Raw genomic sequence first — 21,393 nt, 5'->3', positions numbered from 1 at the left:
GTCCACTAGTGGGCTCACTTCCCCTTAGGTACTTCACCATAGGCACTAGAATTCCACTAGTCTTGTCTGTTCATCACAGTAATTGCACTCCTGTTAATTGCACCAGGTGCATTCACTTAATTGTCATTAGCCTCCCTATATTTACCAGTCTTTTCATGTTGTCTGTATGGAGTCCTTACCTTTCGTGTTCTCAGTCTTCTCGTCCTCCGAGATTCTTCAGTGTCTTCTCGTCATCCGAGATTCCTTGTCTTCCCGTTCCCATTCCTGTTCCTTCCTTTGTTTGTTTGTTTTGGACTGCCTTTTTGGTTTTGAGCTTGGCTTGTGTTTACGACGATTTGGATTACCCCTAATAAAATCATACCTGCGATTGGATCTATCTCTCTCCTGTGTCTCACTGGAACCCGATCGCCACAGTTGAATGTCAATGAAGGGCCGCTTCATTTCCGTGTATGATGTGCACACCATTTTTCCATTTGTGTGGTATGGTGCAGATGGCAGGAAGGGTTTTAAAGACAATTTCTGCACGAAGGCCTTTAAATGACAAAAGTACAGAGAAAGCACAAGTAAAAAAATTAAAAAAATTAAAAAAATAAGCTTACAGTTTAAATTTTTATTAAATTTTTACAGTTTTTGTGGGGATCTACTATCATTTGCACTAAGAGACAGACTAAACCAGTTTTCACTCCCTCCAGAAAATTTGAGGCAATATTTGCGGATAAAATTTGAGTAAATTTTACCACCCTTTACCCTTTAACCGATTTGGACTTGTAGGGAGGAACAAAAGTACACTGTAAATGAAAGGAAGCTTTGTTGGACGGAATGCAACAATACACTTATTTCACCTCATTTGTCTTTTTTCATAATTTTTGGAAGTCATAGGTCTAAGTAATATTGAAAACTTATGTATCATTAATTTAAATAGGTTACTTACTGTAATCGATTGAGGCTCAAGCTCGGCTGAGAAGGAAGGAGAATGGAGTCGGCGTTCTGAGGCTCGTGGGAATATTTATTAAACTCAAAAAGGAAAAAGTCGCGCCACATGCACTTCACTTCACACGTTCACTGAACACTATTCACTGTTTGTCTGGTCTACGGTCTCTCCCGCATGTCTGCTGCTTTCTCCCACGAGTCCTCAGCTCTCTCAGTCTCTGCTGGTTCGGGGGCGGCTTAAATGCCGATTCCCCATGCCAATCACTGCAACGAGAACCAGGTGTTACTTGTTTCTCACCTGAACCACTTACCACCGCTAATCTCCTCACCCTCTCTCCCGTCTGAACCACGCCTCCGCCGCCACATACCCCCACCGCCCGACTCAGGCCGGGGAGCCATCCGGCCTGCAACCCCCACCCCCCCCCCCCCACTCCTGGAGAGGAAGTCGGCCATAGCCATCTGCGCCCCCGGCCTGTGAATCACCTTGAACTTAAACGGCTGCAGAGCCAAATACCAACGAGTGATTCGCGCGTTGGTATCCTTCATGCGGTGAAGCCACTGGAGGGGTGCGTGGTCCGAGCAGAGGGTGAACTCCCGCCCCAGGAGGTAATAGCGAAGGGTGAGAACCGCCCACCTGATGGCCAAACACTCCTTTTCTATGGTGCTGTACTTAGTCTCTCTCTTTGAGAGCTTTCGACTAATGTACAGCACCGGCCGGTCCACCCCCTCCACCTCCTGGGACAGGACTGCGCCCAGCCCCCTGTCCGACGCGTCAGTCTGCAACAAAAAGGGGAGAGAAAAGTTAGGAGAGTGCAGGAGCGGTCCCCCACACAGGGCAGCCTTAACCCGGGTGAATGAAGGCCTGTTGGCACAGCTCCGTCCACTGGACTGTATCTGGTACCCCCTTTTTAGTGAGGTCAGTCAGCGGGCTGGTGAGGTCCGAATAGTCAGGGATAAACCTCCTGTAATATCCCGCCAGACCCAGGAACTGCCTCACCTCCTTTTTGGTCTTGGGCCGGGGGCAGGCTGCAATCGCTGCCGTCTTGTCAATTTGGGGACGCACCTGCCCGTGACCCAAGTGGAAGCCCAGATACCTTAACTCCACCCGCCCAACTGCGCACTTCTTCGGGTTAGCCGTTAGCCCCGCCCGTCTCAGCGCCCCAAGGACGGCCCTCACATGCTCCATATGCCGCTGCCAGTCTCCACTATAGATGATAATATCATCCAGATAGGCAGCGGCATATGCAGCATGGGGTCTTAGCACCCGATCCATGAGACGCTGAAACGTAGCCGGGGCCCCGAACAAACCGAACGGAAGTGACACAAATTGGTGCAATCCAAACGGCGTGGTGAAGGCTGTTTTTTCTTTGGACATGGGAGATAAGGGGATCTGCCAATATCCCTTTGTTAAGTCCAATGTTGAATAAAAGCGAGCCGTGCCTAACCGATCGAGCAACTCGTCAAGCATTGGATAAGCATCAAATTTTGACACTGCGTTCACCCTGCGGTAGTCCACACAAAAGCGCACCGAGCCGTCCGTTTTAGGCACCAAAACTATCGGGCTCACCCAATCACTGTGGGACTCCTCGATTACTCCCATCCCCAGCGTAGCTTCTAATTCCGCCTGAACTACCTTTTTTTTGTGTTCAGGTAATCTATATGGCTGATTGCGAACTACCACGCCCGGCTCGGTCTCAATATGGTGCTGAATCAAATTAGTGCGACCCGGTAGAGGCGAAAACTCATCGGCAAATTCGGACTGCAACCGCCCGATGTCAGTGAGCTGCGAGGGCGAGAGGTGATCCCCCCCTGGGGCCAGGGCGAGGGATTTCTCTTTGACAATCGCTTCTGGCCCGAGATCCTCCTCTCCGCTCACTGCCGTCGCTAACAGCACTGACGCCTCCGCGCTCCATTTTTTGAGGAGTTTGAGGTGGTAAATTTGGCGTGCGTTGCCTCTATCCGTTCGTACTACTTCATAATTGAGATCCCCTATCCGCTGTGTGACCTCAAAGGGTCCTTGCCACTTCGCTAATAATTTTGAGCTAGAGGTGGGTAGTAAAACGAGCACTTTATCTCCCGGTGCAAATTCTCGTAGCCTAGTTCCCCTGTTATACGACTGGCTCTGTCTGCCTTGGGCCTGCAGCAAATTCTCCATAGAGAGCCGCCCCAGTGTATGGAGTTTTGCCCTCAGGTCCATGACATATTGAATTTCGTTTTTACTCTCCGAACGTCCGTCCTCTCAAGTTTCTTTCAGGACATCCAAGACCCCCCGGGGCTGGCGTCCGTAAAGAAGCTCGAAGGGGGAAAACCCAGTGGAGGCTTTGGGGACCTCGCGCACAGCGAATAAGAGGGGTTCCAGCCATCTATCCCAATTTTTCGCGTCCTCTTGTATGAATTTACGAATCATCGTTTTCAATGTGCGGTTAAAGCGTTCGACCAGACCGTCCGTTTGTGGGTGATAGACGCTGGTACGTACCACTTTAATGCCCAATAATTCGTACAATTCGCGTACTGTGCGTGACATAAACGCGGTGCCTTGGTCCGTGAGAATCTCTTTTGGGATTCCCACGCGGGAGATTAAACGAAACAGGGCGTCCCCCATACTCTTTGCCGAGACGTTGCGGAGTGCCACTGCCTCAGGATATCGGGTTGCGTAATCGACTTTGACTAGCGCAAACCGATGTCCGCGTGCCGATCGCTCTAATGGCCCGATGAGGTCCATGCCAATTCGTTCGAAGGGGACCTGTACTAGAGGAAGAGGGCGCAATGGCGCTTTTGGGGTGGCCGGTGGATTTACCAACTGACATTCACGACAAGACGCGCAACCACCTGCGCACGTTCTCATGAATGCCCGGCCAAAAGAACCGGGTCATTAGGCGATTTAGTGTCGCTGTCATTCCCAAATGCCCTGCCATAGGATTGCAATGTGCCGTCTGGAATAACATTTCCCGACGGCTCTGAGGTACTAACAATTGGGCTGTATCCTCCTTTGTTTGCGTGTCGTGGGTCACGCGATACAACCGGTCTTTAATAATGGCAAAATACGGATAGGAGAGTGCGCGCTCAGGATGGAGGACCTGTCCATCGATGGTCCAGACCTGTTCAAACGCATGTTTGAGGGTTTCATCCTGGGACTGTTCCAGGGGAAAGTCATCGCAACTGGAAAGGTTCAGCCTCGCCAAGCCGCTCAGTTCCCCTGGAGCTGTCCCGCTAGGTCCTGGCACAGATTCTCCCACGTGAGTGCTCGCTCCCCTGTCCTGCCGACTCTTACTCCCCGAGGCACCCACGGTTAAACACCCCAATAATTGTTCGAAGCCTGGCCAATTGGTTCCCAAAATTAGCGGGTGCCGGAGGCGCGGACTAACGGCCACCTCCACATAATGCTTTTGGTCCCTAAATTTAATAGCTATGGCTTTAACGGGGTACTCCACTATATCCCCGTGCACACACCTCACTTTAACCACGCGGCCCATATCCAATGCCCCAGATTGTATCAGGCTTTGATGAATGGAGGTCTGGTTACAACCTGAATCCACCAAAGCCTGATAGATACCCCCCTTAATACTCACGGGTATTTGGCACAACCCGGCTTGATCAGGGGCAGCCTGCGGGTCGTCCGGGATCCGGACCAATGTCCCCACCTCCATGACCGGGCACCTATCCACAAAATGGCCCGGATCCCCGCAACGCCAGCAGGCTGGCCCAGGCCTCCCCGCCGCCCTAGTGGCCAGAAGTGGGTCAGGTGATTGGCGTCGGGAAGCGACAGGAGGCTCCTCGCCCCCTTCCCAGCGCGGCGACCCCGTTCCCCTGGCCGGGCCCCTCGACCCGGCTGCCAGCTCCGTCCCCGTCCTCCAACGCGGTCCGGCCCTCGGAGGCCCCCCGACTCGGGTCCTAGGAGAAGGAACAGATTTTGGGGTGGGGGAAGAGAGAGAGGTAGGGGAAGAGAGAGAGAGAGAGAGAGAGATGGCAGGGGTTCGCCGACCCCGGAACACGCTGCCAGCTGGTCCTCCGCCAGTTGGATGGCCAGATCCAGCGACGCCGGCCGGTGGCACTGGACCCACTGAGCAGTCTTCTTCGGGAGACGGGAGATAAACTGTTCCAGTACCACCGTGTTGATGATACTCTCGGCGTCGCCTCCTCCGGCCAACAGCCATTTGCGGCATGAGTCCCGGAGCTGCTGGGCCAGGAAAAAGGGCCGGCCCGCTTCGGCCAGGTCCAGGGACCGGAAGCGCTGACGATGCTGCTCGGGGCTGAGGCCGACCCTTTGGAGAATAGCTCTTTTTAGGTCAGCATAAACCAGGAGGTTCGGGATGGGCAGTTGTTGGGCCGCCTTCTGGGCCTCTCCGCAAATGGCGATCCCGATGTTCCTGGCGGAGTCTGCATGGCGGGGTGATTCTCCTTCCTCCCGGGTTTCAGCACCAGTGTAATCGATTGAGGCTCAAGCTCGGCTGAGAAGGAAGGAGAATGGAGTCTGCGTTCTGAGGCTCGTGGGAATATTTATTCAACTCAAAAAGGTTCACTTCACACGTTCACTGAACACTATTCACTGTTTGTCTGGTCTACGGTCTCTCCCGCACGTCTGCTGCTTACTCCCACGAGTCCTCAGCTCTCTCAGTCTCTGCTGGTTCGCGGGCGGCTTAAATGCCGATTCCCCATGCCAATCACTGCAACGGGAACCAGGTGTTACTTGTTTCTCACCTGAACAACTTACGACCGCTAATCTCCTCACCCTCTCTCCCGACGTAGACCTCGCTGATCCACGCCTCTGCCGCCACACTTACCTTGAAATATTTCAGTTAACAGGCAGAAATTCTATTGTTGCAATTTTTCCTTCACGAAAAAGTCCCTTGTCTAAAACATAAGTATAAACACATTTAGTACAACACATTTAAAAATCATGTCAATCAATCTAGCTTCATAAGAGAAACTGCTGTAATTATAGGGTATTCTAATAGATGCATGACAATATTCAATATGAATAAACCATAAAAACACTTTTACTGTACATATAATTAATGCTGGTGCACTAAGACGAATATGACTTCTGTTTTTACGATCCCCTCTTAAAGGTTGGTTGTAGGAGTAACGTTATGTAAATTTGGGGCACTGGTATACATTTCCGCTGAAAGAGCGGATTGCCTCACGACTGCGCGCTTTTCTTTCGTCTGGGTTTTGAACTTTTATAACAGAAAAGTGCAGGTTCATTCAAACGATTCTCACGGAGTCTGCTGTCTGTCGCATGACTGATGTGTATGAGCTCAGCTGCTCAAGCAGCTTCATTCACTGGTCCGATCCGATAAATGGTCCGTGCTGCTTTTCTAGCTTAATTCTAATGATTTCGTCAAACTTTCACATTTCACCAGACGTTTTTATTAACTTTTAAGTAATACTTGTTTGAAAAGTTTTGCAGCTAATCTTTTAATGTATTAATGCTGGCGAACAAACAGTAATAGCATTCATTTACAAACGATTCTCTGGGGGAAATAAACGGACTAAAGAGAATAAAAACTTTTTTTAACATATAAAAAAATAATCATTAACGTATCAGACACATTACTTAATGTTATAACAGTTATATACATCATACGATTATATTAACAGTTACTTACCCTTCATAATCATGAAGGCTGCCGCTGATGTCCTTGACTGGACCGTGAAAATTTGAACGGAGTGAAGCGGGAAACATATTTAACCCAACAGTTGGGTTATAACTAAAAATAACCCAACGACGAATAAAAAAATGACCCAACAAATTTTAAGATAACCTAACACATTGACCCAATATGTGTAACCCAACGGTTAGGTTAAAAAAACAACCCAACGTTTTTTGCTGTGTATGATTTAAGAATACATCTACTTTATTACTGACTGATGTAGACAATGGTCTGACATTTTTTGTAACAGAGTGCAAAGGTCAAACACTGACTGAGTCTGATTCAGTCGTTATCAAACCAGGGAACAATCATAAACTGACCTGTACCTTCTCTGGGATTGATGTTGGAGTTGCAGTTATTTCATGGATAAGACAAGCTGAAGGAAAAGCACTCGAGTGGATCTCATAAATTTCTGCTCCAAGTGGCAGCGACAAATATTACTCTAAAACTGTAGATGGACGATTCACCATCTCCAGAGACAACAGTAAAATGCAGGTGTATCTGCACATGACAAATCTGCAGACAGAAGACACTGAAGTGTATAACTGTGCTCGAAAAACACAGTAACACAAGAGACTTCTGTGCAGTACATACACTTAATGAGCTTTGGAGGAACTATACACTGTTCAGGCCAGACATTATCAAAACAGTTCAGATGTTAATCAAAAAAATCTTCCCATCTCTCATTCTTCAATATCAACATTAATACATGTAGAAATAGTCAGTCATCTCATCACAGTTCATCCCAAAACATGTTGCTCCAACTATGAATAAATGAAACTCTGATTACCTTTGTGTTTGAAACAGTGTGCTATATATTGAAGGAACAATTTTTTTTAAATGTTTTGTATGATTTGAGAAAACAGGATTAGGATTAAATAAAAATCATATGCAAATAATTGGTAATCATCTATCATAGCCTAGTGAATAAGTAACAAACGATACATATAAATGCAGACATGGTTACAGAGGTTAATAAGGGCACAGAAATGCAAATGTACCTGTAGAGGGCACCCTATGCAAACCTACTTCTATTTGTCTTCCTCAAAAGTCTCCAAGCTATTCATCTCCAGACACAAAACTTGTTTGTGACGCCGATGCATCAACTTGCTCTTTTCATAACATGACAATGGATATTTTGCCTAAACTGGGTTTTATCTTCATGTTTGCTTTCACAGAATGTAATATTGTCTTGAAAACCTGTTGATAATCAGACTTATTCATGTGCACTGTTGTAAATGTTAATGTTGAACTGTTTGTTTTTCAGTCTGTTGGTGTCAAACACTGACTGAGTCTGAGTCAGTGGTCATTAAACCTGGAGGATCTCACAGACTCACCTGTACATTCTCTGGATTTAGTAGTGACCCAGACTTAGCTTGGATCAGACAGACTGCAGGAGGAGGTCTGGAGTGACTGGCATACATCTCTGGTGGTAGTAGTTATATATACTACTCTCAGTCTGTTCAGGGACGCTTCACCATCTCCAGAGACAACAGCAAGAAACAGATGTATCTGCAGATGAATAATAAGAAGAATGAAGACACTGCTGTATATTATTGTGCAAGAGAGACACAGTGATGAATACAGTTACAGCACTGCACAAAATCTGAAAACAACCATATAAACAGCTCAGTGAGCTCACAATACAAAACCTCAGTGAATTATTTAATTAAACATTAAAATAATTAGTTTTTTCTTATACAACGCTATCAAATGTCTTCAGGAGAATTTGCATTGAGGCACAAGTCATACAGTATGGACTAATTGTTTTATGTTCTTGGTGAAGCTCTCATTATTTATATGTGTTAAGAATGTTTAATACAACAGCAAGGTGATTATTATTAATCTTAGCTGAATTTTTCTATTTGACATTACAGAATTTAGGGTCGAGGTTTAAACACGAGTCCCTTAGACAAATACTGAGTCTCTGGTTTATCCTGCCTTACAGTTTTACAAAGACCAAGTAGTAATTGTTTATCTTTTTTTTTCTTTGGTCATTTCTTATCTCAGGATAATCTATTTCTAACTGATTGTAGTTAAAAATATTTATATAGTCACAGAAACAGATGGGATCTCAGAGCATGTTGTTCACATGGACAGTTGCTAATGGCGTCTCACGAACTGAAAACACACAACACCTGGTTTTTAAAACAGTCCATTTGCAGAATTAAAATAAATGAATAAATAAATCAGACATTGTTTCCATACACACAAGCTGACATTCCATAATTGTAATTTGAGAACCTGAAAAACAACACAATCACTTAAAAAAAAGAAGAAAAAAAAATGAAATGTTAACATTTACTTGAAGAATGTAATAGTATTAATACATTAATAAATGTTGAATAGTACATTATAGTAATTATTCACTGCTTCCACAAGAGGGACTCCCAAACTTACAGTGAAATCATGTCTTTGTCTGAAAATGTAAATTGTTGAGACATATATTATACACCTTTTTATGTAAAATAATTAAATTGTAGAGACAAAAATTATATCACAAAAAAATGTCATCAAAAACAGAGCTAAGAAATTAAGATCAAATTAATTTAAAGTAAATGTGATTAAGTTGGAGTTCATGTGTAATTCTTCAAGTATTTCAGCAACACCTCCTCATATTTCCACCCACATCTTACTTCAGCACTTTATATACAGCTCAAAAATGTGGCATATGCAAATTCACTCTCCACTTCACCTGTATATAAACACAACTCAGCTCAACAATTGGCAAACATAAAATTATAATTTATAATACACCCGTATGGTTACAAGGCAGACAAGGTTTTTAAACAATGAGGTCAAAAAGCATTTGTCTCTTCATTATTGTAGTGATTTTAACTCAAGGTAAGTGTGACATTTTCCTTTATTCTAGCCAAGAGCATTCAATACACTAATGTATGCTCTACATCAATGTAATTTATTTATTTTTATTCCACAGGTATCAGTGGTGATGAAATCCGTTTGGATCAGTCATCTGCTGAGATAAAGAGACCTGGAGAAACAGTGAAGATCTCCTGCAAAATATCTGGTTTTACAATGACAAGCTACTGGATGCACTGGATACGACAGAAACCAGGGAAAGCTCTGGAGTGGATTGGGGGAGTTAACTCTGGCTCTGGTAGTGTTTATTATGCAGATACAATGAAAAATCACTTCACGTTGAGTGAGGACGTGTCTCAAAGTACACAGTATCTTGAAGCCAAGAGTCTGAGAGAAGAGGACACTGCTGTTTATTACTGTGCTCGACAGACACACTGACTCCATCTGATGAAGCAGCTCTACTGCTTCATCTGTCTAACTGACAGTAACTGAAGTGAGAAGATTTCAATTAGCTTGATACCTGAATCCATATAGACATTATAACACTGGAAGTGTTATGCTAATGATGTCTCTATTTTGTTTCTAGGATTTACACAAGCTCCAGTCTGGATCCAGAACACCTGAGAAGAGATGATGCTGACCCTCAGAGGACCCCAGATGATCCTAACCTTGAATCAACAACAGAACTAAATAATTATTGCTACATGTGTGACTGCATCATATGATAACTATTAATTAATAATATTGATAGTTCATCGTCTAGCTGACTACGTCTTGTATTATTATTATTATTATTTATTTTTTTTCTAAAATCCTGTCAAACGTGCACAAACTACTAGCTACTACTAAATATTGTAGAAACATAATTTTCTGTAAAGTTGCTTTGTAACGATTTGTATTGTAAAAAGTGCTATACAAATAAACTTGAATTGAATTGAATTGAAAAGTGTAATCTTGATTGCAATAAACATGTACATGTTAGCCTTCTGCTTTCAAATTTGAATAGCTTCCTTTATTTCTTTATTATTCTATTCTCCCATTTCTAAAATCGTATAAATTGTTTCTGGAATAGAAGATTTGATTTTAACCTAAATAACATTACTTTCACTGTATGGAAAAATATAAATGTTGATATATATGTTCAAATTATGTAGATATACAAACAAACTTTTTGCTTTAATGACTGAAGGGAAGTGAATTTAAACTCCCCTGTCCTCTCTGTCCCACTCCAGCCTCCTAAAGGATCTAGGCATTAAAATGTCCAACCCAGCACCAGTCGTTCAAAACCACTGCAAACAGACAAACTACCAAAAACACCAATCATAAAAGCATCTAACATTTACTGCACCCACACCAATGACAGTAACAGCCTGATTTCTTCACTATATGCAAGAATTAGTAATAACTGGGTAAAAATGTGAAACAGACATTTAAGTTGATTTGATGAGTAAATGCCATTTGAAATGTGCTACTGTAAACATATTGTACAATAACATGTTGGAAAACATCAGCACTGCCCTAAAAACGAAACAAATGTGAATTAAGTTTTACATCAGTCATAATTCAATATATATATAAACATCTCAGTTCCAGTGTTACCAGAGTTAAATGTTTTTCAGAATATATGCAAATGTAATGATGTAGGAGGGGGGGTCAAAATGACTCAAACTTTTAAAAGACTTGTGCTATAAAACAAAAGTCTCAGTTAGTGTTTGTGTCGAGCTGCAGTGAAGATAAATATTTTTCTCTACAGTTCATGGTTTCAGGGTGATGATGGAAGTGTTACTGCATTTGGTTTTGCTTTTGATTATTTCATGTGAGAAACTCGTAATGTTTTCTGAATTGTTGAGGACATCCACTCTTCTAAATCATCTAATATGATTTGTTGCATGTTTTTCAGCTGTTAGTGGTCAGTCTTTGACCTCCTCAGACTCTGTGGTGAAAAAGCCTGGAGAATCAGTGACTCTGTCCTGCACTGCGTCTGGATTCTCAATGAGCAGCTACTATATGGGCTGGATCCGTCAGAAACCAGGGAAAGCACTGGAGTGGATTGGATATATAGACACTGGCTCAAGTGCATATTATGCTCAGTCTCTACAGGGACAGTTCTCCATCACCAAATACACCAGCAAAAACATGCTGCATTTAGAGGTGAAAAGCCTGAAGACTGAAGACACAGCTGTTTATTAATGTGCTAGAGACTCACAGTTACTCAAAAACTGCAGGACTGAACAAAAACTATTCATGCATCACATCACAATAGCAATTCTACATTTATGCATTTAGCAGATGCTTTTATTAAAAAAAAACTTAGTCATTCAGAACTAATTCATAATTATGATAAAATTATAAAAAATTACCAGTTTATTAATAACCACATTATTAACATGTGAGACACAAGCCATTTTCTGTTTTACTGTCAACATGGCCATAAATATAAATAAAATAAATATATAAGTACATAAAATAAAGTGACAGTAATAAAAAAAAAAAAAACCTTTTTAAAAAATAAATAAATAAAGGTGGAAATAATGATAACTATTGTTTACATACAAGATACTTTATTACTGACTGCTGTAGAAAACAGTATGACTTATTTTAGTCAGTCGTCTGCAAACCTTGGAACAATCATATACTGACCTGTACCTTCTCTGGGATTGATGTTGGAGTTGCAGTTATTTGATGAATAAGACAAGCTGAAGGGAAAGCACTCGAGTGGATTGCAGTTTATTATTTTGCCCGAGAAAAAAAAAAAACAGTAGCACAAAAGGCTTCTGTCTAATACATAAACTTAATGAGCTTTGGAGAAACTATACACTGTTTATACCGCACATTATCAAAAACATTTCGGATTGTAATGAAAAAAACCTGCCCATCTCTCATTCTTCAACATCAACATTGAAACATGTAGAAACATTGAACCATCTCATCACAGTTCAACCCAAAACAGTAATCAGTGGTGGTCATTAAACCTGGAGGATCTCACAGACTCACCTGTACATTCTCTGGATTTAGTAGTGACCCAGACTTAGCTTGGATCAGACAGACTGCAGGAGGAGGTCTGGAGTGACTGGCATACATCTCACCTAGTAGTGCTATATACTACTCTCAGTCTGTTCAGGGACGCTTCACCATCTCCAGAGACAACAGCAAGAAACAGATGTATCTGCAGATGAATAAAATGAAGAATGACGACACTGCTGTATATTATTGCACAAGAGAGACACAGTGATGAATACAGCTACAGACAAACAACTCTCTATTCCATTTCTCATTCCTTAAAAATTTAGTGGAAAGATTGATGTAACCCTTTACAATACATGTGCAATATAGATCATTCCAGCAGCACTCTTCCAACAACCATCCATAAACCTACTATCAGCTTACAGAACATAAAAGAAAGATATTAACCAACAGCAATATCATAAACAGCTAAAAATGACAGATTTAAAGTAAGATCTACCAGAAAGATTGTAATGAAGGTCATACATTGATAATTATAAACAGATACGTCACTGCTTGACACTTGAGTGTATAAGTAATGAACTTTTTCTTTTACGTCCAGAGTTGATGATGCTGACGTGTCCCTCCATCCTCCCCATCACCACCAGGTTAGTCCCTGTCCATCCATCAGAGGGTAGCTCCGTCCCTGCCTTCATCTTCAGGCAGGTCCAGCCAAATCTGCATCCACAGGATTCGGACTAAGCTCAGGGCCTATGCCAAAGAACCTTTCCATACAACATGAATCATTGCTCGATACCATCTTTATAGAATTAATACCATGTAAACGTTCACCTGCCTTTTGAGTCTTTCTGGCAGAATGATAATGCTGAGCTCTGAGAAACTGCTGCTGTTGTTTTGAACTAAAGCGTTGGTTTCTGATCACTGCATGTTTTTGATTTCTCTCTTATCTGACACACATTTAAAGTCTTTGAATCTCTACTAATGAGCAGCTGATTGAATCAGGTGTGTTTGAATATGAAAGTCATAAAAAATGACATTCTTCACCTTTTTATATGTGCTTATAGGCTTATGCTGTCCATATTCTGTAGAAATCAATTAATCCTGATATCAAATAAAATAAAGATTAAATTGTAAAAGAATTGAAGTTTCAAATTTTTTTCACTCTTTACAGTGTATTATACAATCACTGATCAAATACATGCAAAAGATAAAGCTTATAAAATACATAAATGGCTTACACACTGTAAAACCCGACAAGTTAACTTAACTCAAACCGTTTGAGTAAAACCGATTGCCTTGACTGTAACACCCGACAAGTAAACTTAACTCAAACGGTTTGAGTAAACAGATTTCCTTAAGTTATGTTAACTCAAACCATTTGAGGCAACCGATTGCCTTAAACCATTTAAGTTGAAAAAACTAACAGTTATGAGTACTCTGAACTTAATTCAGTTGAGTTCACTGAAAGAAGATGTACATTGCAATTAAGTAATTAAGTGATTAATTGAGTGATAATTGAGCTTTAGTGATGAACACCTGCTGTTAACAAACAGAATCACTGAAGAAAAGAGAGAAAGGAAATACAGCTGACTTCAGACACAGCCTCACTCAAACCTGACAAGTTATGTTAACTCAAACCGTTTGAGGAAACCGATTGCCTTAAACCATTTAAGGTGAAAAAACTAACAGTTATGAGTACTCTGAACTTAATTCATTTGAGTTCACTGAAAGAAGATGTACATTGCAATTAAGTAATTAAGTGATTAACTGAGTGATAATTGGGAATGAGTGATGAACAGCTGCTGTTAACAAACAGAATCACTGTAGAAAAGAGAAACACAAGAACTACTACAACTGACTTCAGACACAGCCTTAGATGAAATCAACTGAAATAAAATACATGAAATCTCTCAAGATCTGATTAAACAACCCCACAAACAGCATCACCAACTCCACTTATTAATAACCAGACTGACTTTATTTCTGTCAGACGTCTACAGAAGATCTTATTGAGAATGAACTAAGGTTTAGATGTTGATTTATTGTTTAATTTGAAGTAACCATGTTAGAGATCAGTGTTTGCTTTAGTTGGGCCCTTGACCCTTGACTTCTGTCTTAGTCTTTTCTCTGGCTGTTATAACCGTGTGTTTCTGAAACACATTTGTTGTAACTCAGAAGCCCAGAAGAAATGCCCTCAGGTGTTAACCTGTACCTAGGTGTAGGTTGTTATGCTTTATATTGGTGATGATAATTATTCATTATTATTCACAATTATTGATCCATACAGAGTCTAATCTCAGTAGGCGTTGTGTAATTAGTAGAAGTGGACCTAGTAAAAATGACACAAAGAGCCAGTGGTTATGTGATGACTTTTTAAACATTTTCTACACATAAATTTTTCTTCTATGCCAGTAATTGGTCAAACACAGACATTAATAATCAGAATATAAACCTCTACAATGGTGACGAAAAAAACATGCTGCAATGCATGCTGGGTACTATTGAAGTACAGAACTCATCCATGGCTCCCAGCATGCTCTGCAGCATTTTTTTTTTATGGTCACCATTGTTGAGGTTTATATTCTGATTATTGATGTCTTTGTGTGACTGTTTGACACCGTAGAAGACCACACTATTTGAAAAGTCATTCATATTAACTGATTATCACAGAACCACTGGCTCTTAGATCACTTTTACTATAATCAATCAAATTACACAATGCCTATATCATCAGACTCCGTACAATTCAATAATTGATGATTATCATGAAGTATAACAACCTACACTTAGGTACAGGTTAACACCTGATGGCATTTCTTCTGGGCTTTTGGTTTACATCAAATGTGTTTTAAAAACACACGGTTATAACAGCCAGAGAAAACACTAAGACAGAAATCAAGTGTAAAGAGCCCAACTAATACAAACACTGATTTCTAACATGGTTACTTCAAATTAAACAATAAATCAACATCTAAACCTTAGTTCATTCTCAATAAGATCTTCTGTAGACTTCTGACAGTAATACAGTCAGTCTGGTTATTAATAAGTGCAGCTGGTGATGCTGTTTGTGGGGTTGTTTAATCAGATCTTGAGAGATTTAATGTATTTCAGTTGATTTCAGTTGTAGTAGTTCTTGTGTTTCTCTTTTCTTCAGTAATTCTGTTTTCTGTTTACTGTCAAGTTAATTACTTGAATGCAAAGTTTTAACACTTACAGGGTTTAAATCAAGGCAATCTGTTTACTCAAACGGTTTGAGTTAAGTTAACTTGTCGGGTTTTACAGTGCACTGCATACTGTCTTGTCATTACCTATTTTCATGTTTCTTTAAAAAGTAACTTTTTCTTACATGACATGACTTTGCATGACAAAACCTCACCTTTATTGGTTTAATTTAATGTTTTTTATCCATAACATTGTTCGAATGTAATTTTCAATAAATGTTTAAGCAAATATATATTTTTCTTTGGATGAACTTAATAGAAGATATTTACACTAAATGTGAATAACTTCAAGACTTTTTTATATAAATCAAGAATATAAAATTGGTCATTTAATTAATTAGCATTATTGTTAATAATTATCATAAGGACTACAGACAGATAGATATTTATGTCAATGCAAATCTCCACCCTTCTCTCATGTAACCAGAAGCAAGCACACATGTACAATAAAAGTTTTTTTTGTTTTGTTACAGAGTCATAGCAGAGTGAAAATACAACCAGCATCATGTGCTGCATTTCACTGCTACTAATTTTGGCAGCTGCACACTGTGAGTATCTTCAGCCCAACAATAAACATTTCTAGAAAATTCATTATGGAACAATTTCTGCATTAAGCTGGATCAGCCTCTTGTCATAGTAGTAAAACATTTACCATCTCCTGTAAGATCACTGGATATTCAGCCTCAGGTGGAGGCTACACAAACTGGATCAGACATTCAAGTGGAAAACTGATAGAATGGACTGGATATTTATATAGTTTCAGCAACAATCGTGTCACTGATTATCTGAAAAATAAGATCAGTTTCTCTTCTGAATCCTCCAGCAACACAGTTATTTTAACAGGAAAGAATTTCAACAATGATGCACTGTGCGACAAACTGCCACAGGACCTGCACAAAAACTAAACAAATTTTTTCAATAAACAGTTCATTTTCATATTATAAAGTACTTATTTTCACACAATAACCACAGTATTGCAAAATCAAAGTAAATAAATAAATGCATGTCAAACACTGAATGAGTCAGGTGATGTTTTAGCCTTTGTAAATACTTTTTATAAAATTCATCCACTAAATGGTATGTAATAACCTTGAATGCTCAACTGACCCATTGAAAGAAAAATGTAGGTGCCAGAAGAGGTCACCCTTCCATAAAAAATAAAATAAAAAAAAACTTATACTTGGTTTTGACCACACCCTCTCTGTGTGTCCTCATGCAAATATATCAATGCAAACTCAACTGCCATATTTTCTATTTAAAACTAGTAAATGAGAGATTTATCTGAAGAGGAGAGACAATGTTTTCCCTAAGGCTCTTTGTGTTGTTGGCAGCTGTACACAGTAAGTGTTTTATTTATTTCTTAAAGAGTTTAGGCAGCTTTCGGGTGTTATGTATTGTGATACTTTAGATATGTAAAGATTTTTTGTCTCTCTGTTTAGGTGTTTACTCACAGGTTGTGCTCACACAGTCTGAACAGTCAGTAGTTGTGTCTCCAGGTGCTTCCTACAAACTAACCTGTGCCTGCAGTGGGTTTACTCTTAGTAGCACTCGCATGCACTGGATCCGTCAGGCACCTGGAAAAGGACTGGAATGGATCTTACACTATTATACAGACTCTGACAAAGGCTCAGCTCAGTCAGTTCAGGGCAGATTCACAGCATCTAAGGACAGCTCTAATCTCTATCTGCACATGAGTCAGCTGAAGACTGAAGACACTGCAGTGTATTACTGTGCAAGAGATTCACTTTGCTTGTTTTCATACAGCTACCCTTACAAAAACCCAGGAGGGGGAGAAATGGAGATGAAGGAGCACCATATCAGCAGTTGCTTTACTGATTGAGTTCTAATGAGTACAAATAATGTCTATGACACATTCAAAGCAGTTCATTTCATATTAAAGATAGAATTCACTCCAAAATGACCATAAAGCAAACCAATGTCTCGTTCCAAACCTATTTGTTGTCCTTTCTTAGAAAACAAAAGGAGAAATGCACAAGTCATAATGACATTAATATTACATTTGATGCAATTTATTTCATACTTTTGGATTATGACAGAAACAGACCACACACACACACACACACACACACACACACACACACTAAAAAAAACTCAATCAGGTTTGAAATGAGTAAATGATGACATAATGTGTGTTTCTTGGTGATCCATCCTTCAATATTTACCCTGTGCACACACACATTATCAATACAATCAGTACATTATCAATAGCAAATTCTGCAGTATTTATACCCATCCCAACACTTGCTGTGTATAATTCTCTTGTGTTGTTATAAGGCTGAGAAAACCACTCATAAAATAATGTTTTATCTGTTTGTGATTCTATTGATGTCTGTCACACCTTGTGAGTAAAAGGTTTTTTTTTCTTCTTTTTTTTTTTTTAGCAGTATTTAACATCATTAGTACCTATGAAAAATATCATTTCAAAATTAACTTCTATTTATTTTTATTTTTCTTTTGCTGTTGATTTGCAGATGTGTACAGCAGCGTGGAACACAACCAGCCAAGCTCTCTTTTGGTAAAACCTGGAGAACTTTTACCATTTCCTGTAAAATATCTGGATATGCTCTCAGTGATGGCACTAAGGCACCTTCCTGGATTAGACTCACTCAGGGGAAGATCCTTGAGTTCATCGGCATGATCCATGCTGGAGGTGGAATAGACTACTTTCAACTTCAACTTTATTTATTTGTATAGGCTAGCACATATTACTGCAATTTTGTTGTCCAAAGTGCTTCAAAATTTAACAGAAAGCATATAGAAAGATTAAAAACGATAAAATCTGACATAATTAGTAATAATAAACCACTTTATGAACCAACCAACAGATGACAAATACCCTTTATCAGGTCATTACACATTGGGTTTGATGCTCTACGAGAAATATACACGAAGGTCTTTCTTCTGTGAAATCTAATGTAAAAAGATGAGTTTTCGACCGAGACTTAAAAACTTTTAAGGATGGAGCCTGCTTAATATGAAGTGAAAGACTATTCCACAATTTTGGGAGCCACAACCATAAATGCTCAATCACCTTTAGACTTTTTGTTTTGTTTTTTTGCAACGAGGAACTGCCAGTGACAGTTTATCTTCTGATCGAAGTGTCCTAGCCGATCTATGGTACTCTAAAAGATTGTTGTTATAACTTGGGGACATGTTATGAAGTGCTTTAAAAACCATCAATAAAATCTTAAAATCGATCCTGTACTGAACTGGTAGCCAGATGAATAATATGAAGAATGAAAACACTGCTGTATATTATTGTGCAAGACAGACACAGTGACTGAAATGAACACAGGCCAAGACAGTAGAAAGATTTACACACAAAATAATGACTGATGATCTATAATATTTGGAGATTATAGTATTTACAAAAATTTTATTATGTTAATCATGTTATTCTGTTGTTTGGAATTGTCTTGAACACTATTAAAAAAGGTCTCTAGAGTCCGTCTTAACAAAAATAACATTGTAGAGACTCTACAATGTGTCTATGACTAAAATACAGTCCTGCACCGAATTTTACCAAAAATGTCACTATTTATCTGTTTGAAGAAAGTCCTAAAAAGCATTCACAAACTGTACATTATAATCCTAATTATCCATGTTACTGAACTACAATATTATTTCCATCTCAATAGATGCTACTATTGTCCATAAAATTAACCTCAATGGATTCAAGCTCAACCGACTCCACTGATTTTGCTAAATCTGGGTTTAGATGCAAATGAACTGATGTCTGTCTCATATTTAAACAGCTACACTGTGAGTGCAGGACTCATCACCAGATCAGCCTTCAGATAAACCATGTTCACTTCATTTCTCTTGCTGTTGCTGGCTGCTGTGTCTTGTAAGTGAATCCCCTGAATAAAATAAACTGTTTTCAGTGTAAATATTCATATTCATGAATCTAAATGTTGTGTTTATCTGCAGGTCTTGACTGTCAGGTTGTGCTCACACAGTCTGAACAGTCAGTAGTTGTGTCTCCAGGTGCTTCCTACAAACTGACCTGTGCCTGCAGTGGGTTTACTGTTAGTAGCACTAACATGCACTGGATCCGTCAGGCACCTGGAAAAGGACTGGAATGGATTATTTATTATTATTCAGATTCTGATAAGAGCACAGCTCAGTCAGTTCAGGGCAGATTCACAGCATCTAAGGACAGCTCTAATCTCTATCTGCACATGAGTCAGTTAAAGACTGAAGACACTGCAGTGTATTACTGTGCAAGAGACACAGTGGAAGCACAAATACAAGCAGCTGTTCAAAAACTCATCATGAGAAATGGGCAGACAGAAGATATGTTGGTTGTGCAAGCTGAAAAAGGGGAAGAGTCTCTGAAGTGATACAAGGCCTGTCTGAAACACCATCACAAACAGATCTTATAAGCCTTACCCTACAAAATAAACATGACACTGATACCATAGGCGCAGTTGCACTTCTATGCTTGGGGGGGGGGGGGCACCCAGACAAGCCATGAACACTTTATTTTTATATGTTCTGCATTATATATATGTATATACTGTAAGATATATTCAACATAAAAAGGAACAGAAAAACATACCTAATGCGTATGTTACCTTTTTTATATGCATACCTTTTTTTACGGATTGCGTAGATGACCAGGTGCGCCTGCAGGATTTATTCTAGGGGAATACGCACAGAGTTTTTATTTATTTATTTATTTATTTATTTATTTATTTATTTATTTAAATAGTAAAATTCATATATCAAGAGCATGCTCACAGATGAAAACAACAGAGAACAAAACAGCATTGGATGAAGTGGATTAGAGCCCTGCCTCAAATGTATGTCCTAGCCTGTCTAACAGCTGTTCCTTATATGCACATTAAACTTTTCCCGCTTCTTATTGCTACTTGTCCCAACTTCCTTGGAATGTGTAGCTCTCATGAAATCCAAAATTAGCCAATATTTGGCATGACATTTCAAAATGTCTCACTTTCAACATTTGATATGTTATCTATATTCTATTGTGAATAAAATATAAGTTTATGAGATTTGTAAATCATTCCATTCCTTTTTTACTCACAATTTGTACAGTGTTCCAACTTTTTTGAATCGGGTTTGTATTAAAATATTTAACTATTTTATTAAAATAGTTCAGTTTTTTTATGTAATGGAAATATAATATATATATATATATATATATATATATATTAAGTTAATTTAGAAAAACGTTTGGAGCATATTTTTGTTCATTAAATATACATTTTTTTTTTTTTTTTTTTTTTTTTAAGTAACAACCAAGCGGCCAGCGGCAGACTATATGTTTGATCCATTTAGCCATAAAATAGAATCTATATATAAAACAGTTCAAGCATATATCACAATGTTTGCTTAAATGTTGAACCTATATAAATGTGCGCTGTTAGACACACCAATTATTTGTGCGGAGAGTGGAAGCTGAAGTGCTCTGCAGGACATGGAGGCACCAGTCATTTTTGCTCATGAAGGTAGGAGTATTACATCATTCTAAACTGTAAAGGGTCTAGTGTTATTAGTGTTATTTGTGTGTGTGACGAGTGGGGCTGGACCGAGGGACATGGGAGCGAGGCCGGTGGAGTGATTGGAGATGAGCTACACCTGTTCGACCCGCCGGTCTCGAGGCCCACGGAGGAGATGGAAGGATATAAACCTTCATATTCATCCGGAAGAAGGAGGCGGGAACCGGCGGACAATCAAAAACATTTTAATAACAAAATAAACACAAAACAGCGCACCAGCCCCTCATGGACGACTGGTGCGCATAAAATAAAAACCAAAAC

General features: G+C 39.8%; 2 gene segments (V, D, J or C); both read left to right on the top strand.

The window, feature by feature from the left end:
* Positions 1-9,335: 9,335 nt before the first annotated feature.
* Positions 9,336-9,842, top strand: LOC132140361 (immunoglobulin heavy variable 1-3-like). The segment is given in 2 exon segments: positions 9,336-9,428; positions 9,523-9,842. Coding segments are annotated over 2 exon segments (372 nt in total).
* Positions 9,843-11,125: 1,283 nt separating this feature from the next.
* On the top strand, positions 11,126-11,599 carry LOC132147270 (Ig heavy chain V region 914-like). The segment is given in 2 exon segments: positions 11,126-11,220; positions 11,305-11,599. Coding segments are annotated over 2 exon segments (336 nt in total).
* Positions 11,600-21,393: the final 9,794 nt, after the last annotated feature.

This window comes from Carassius carassius, chromosome 1 (genome assembly GCF_963082965.1).
Source record: "Carassius carassius chromosome 1, fCarCar2.1, whole genome shotgun sequence".
Taxonomy (NCBI): Eukaryota; Metazoa; Chordata; class Actinopteri; order Cypriniformes; family Cyprinidae; genus Carassius; species Carassius carassius.
Note: the sequence above shows the minus strand (reverse complement) of the source record. Positions and strands in the feature narration are given on the sequence as shown.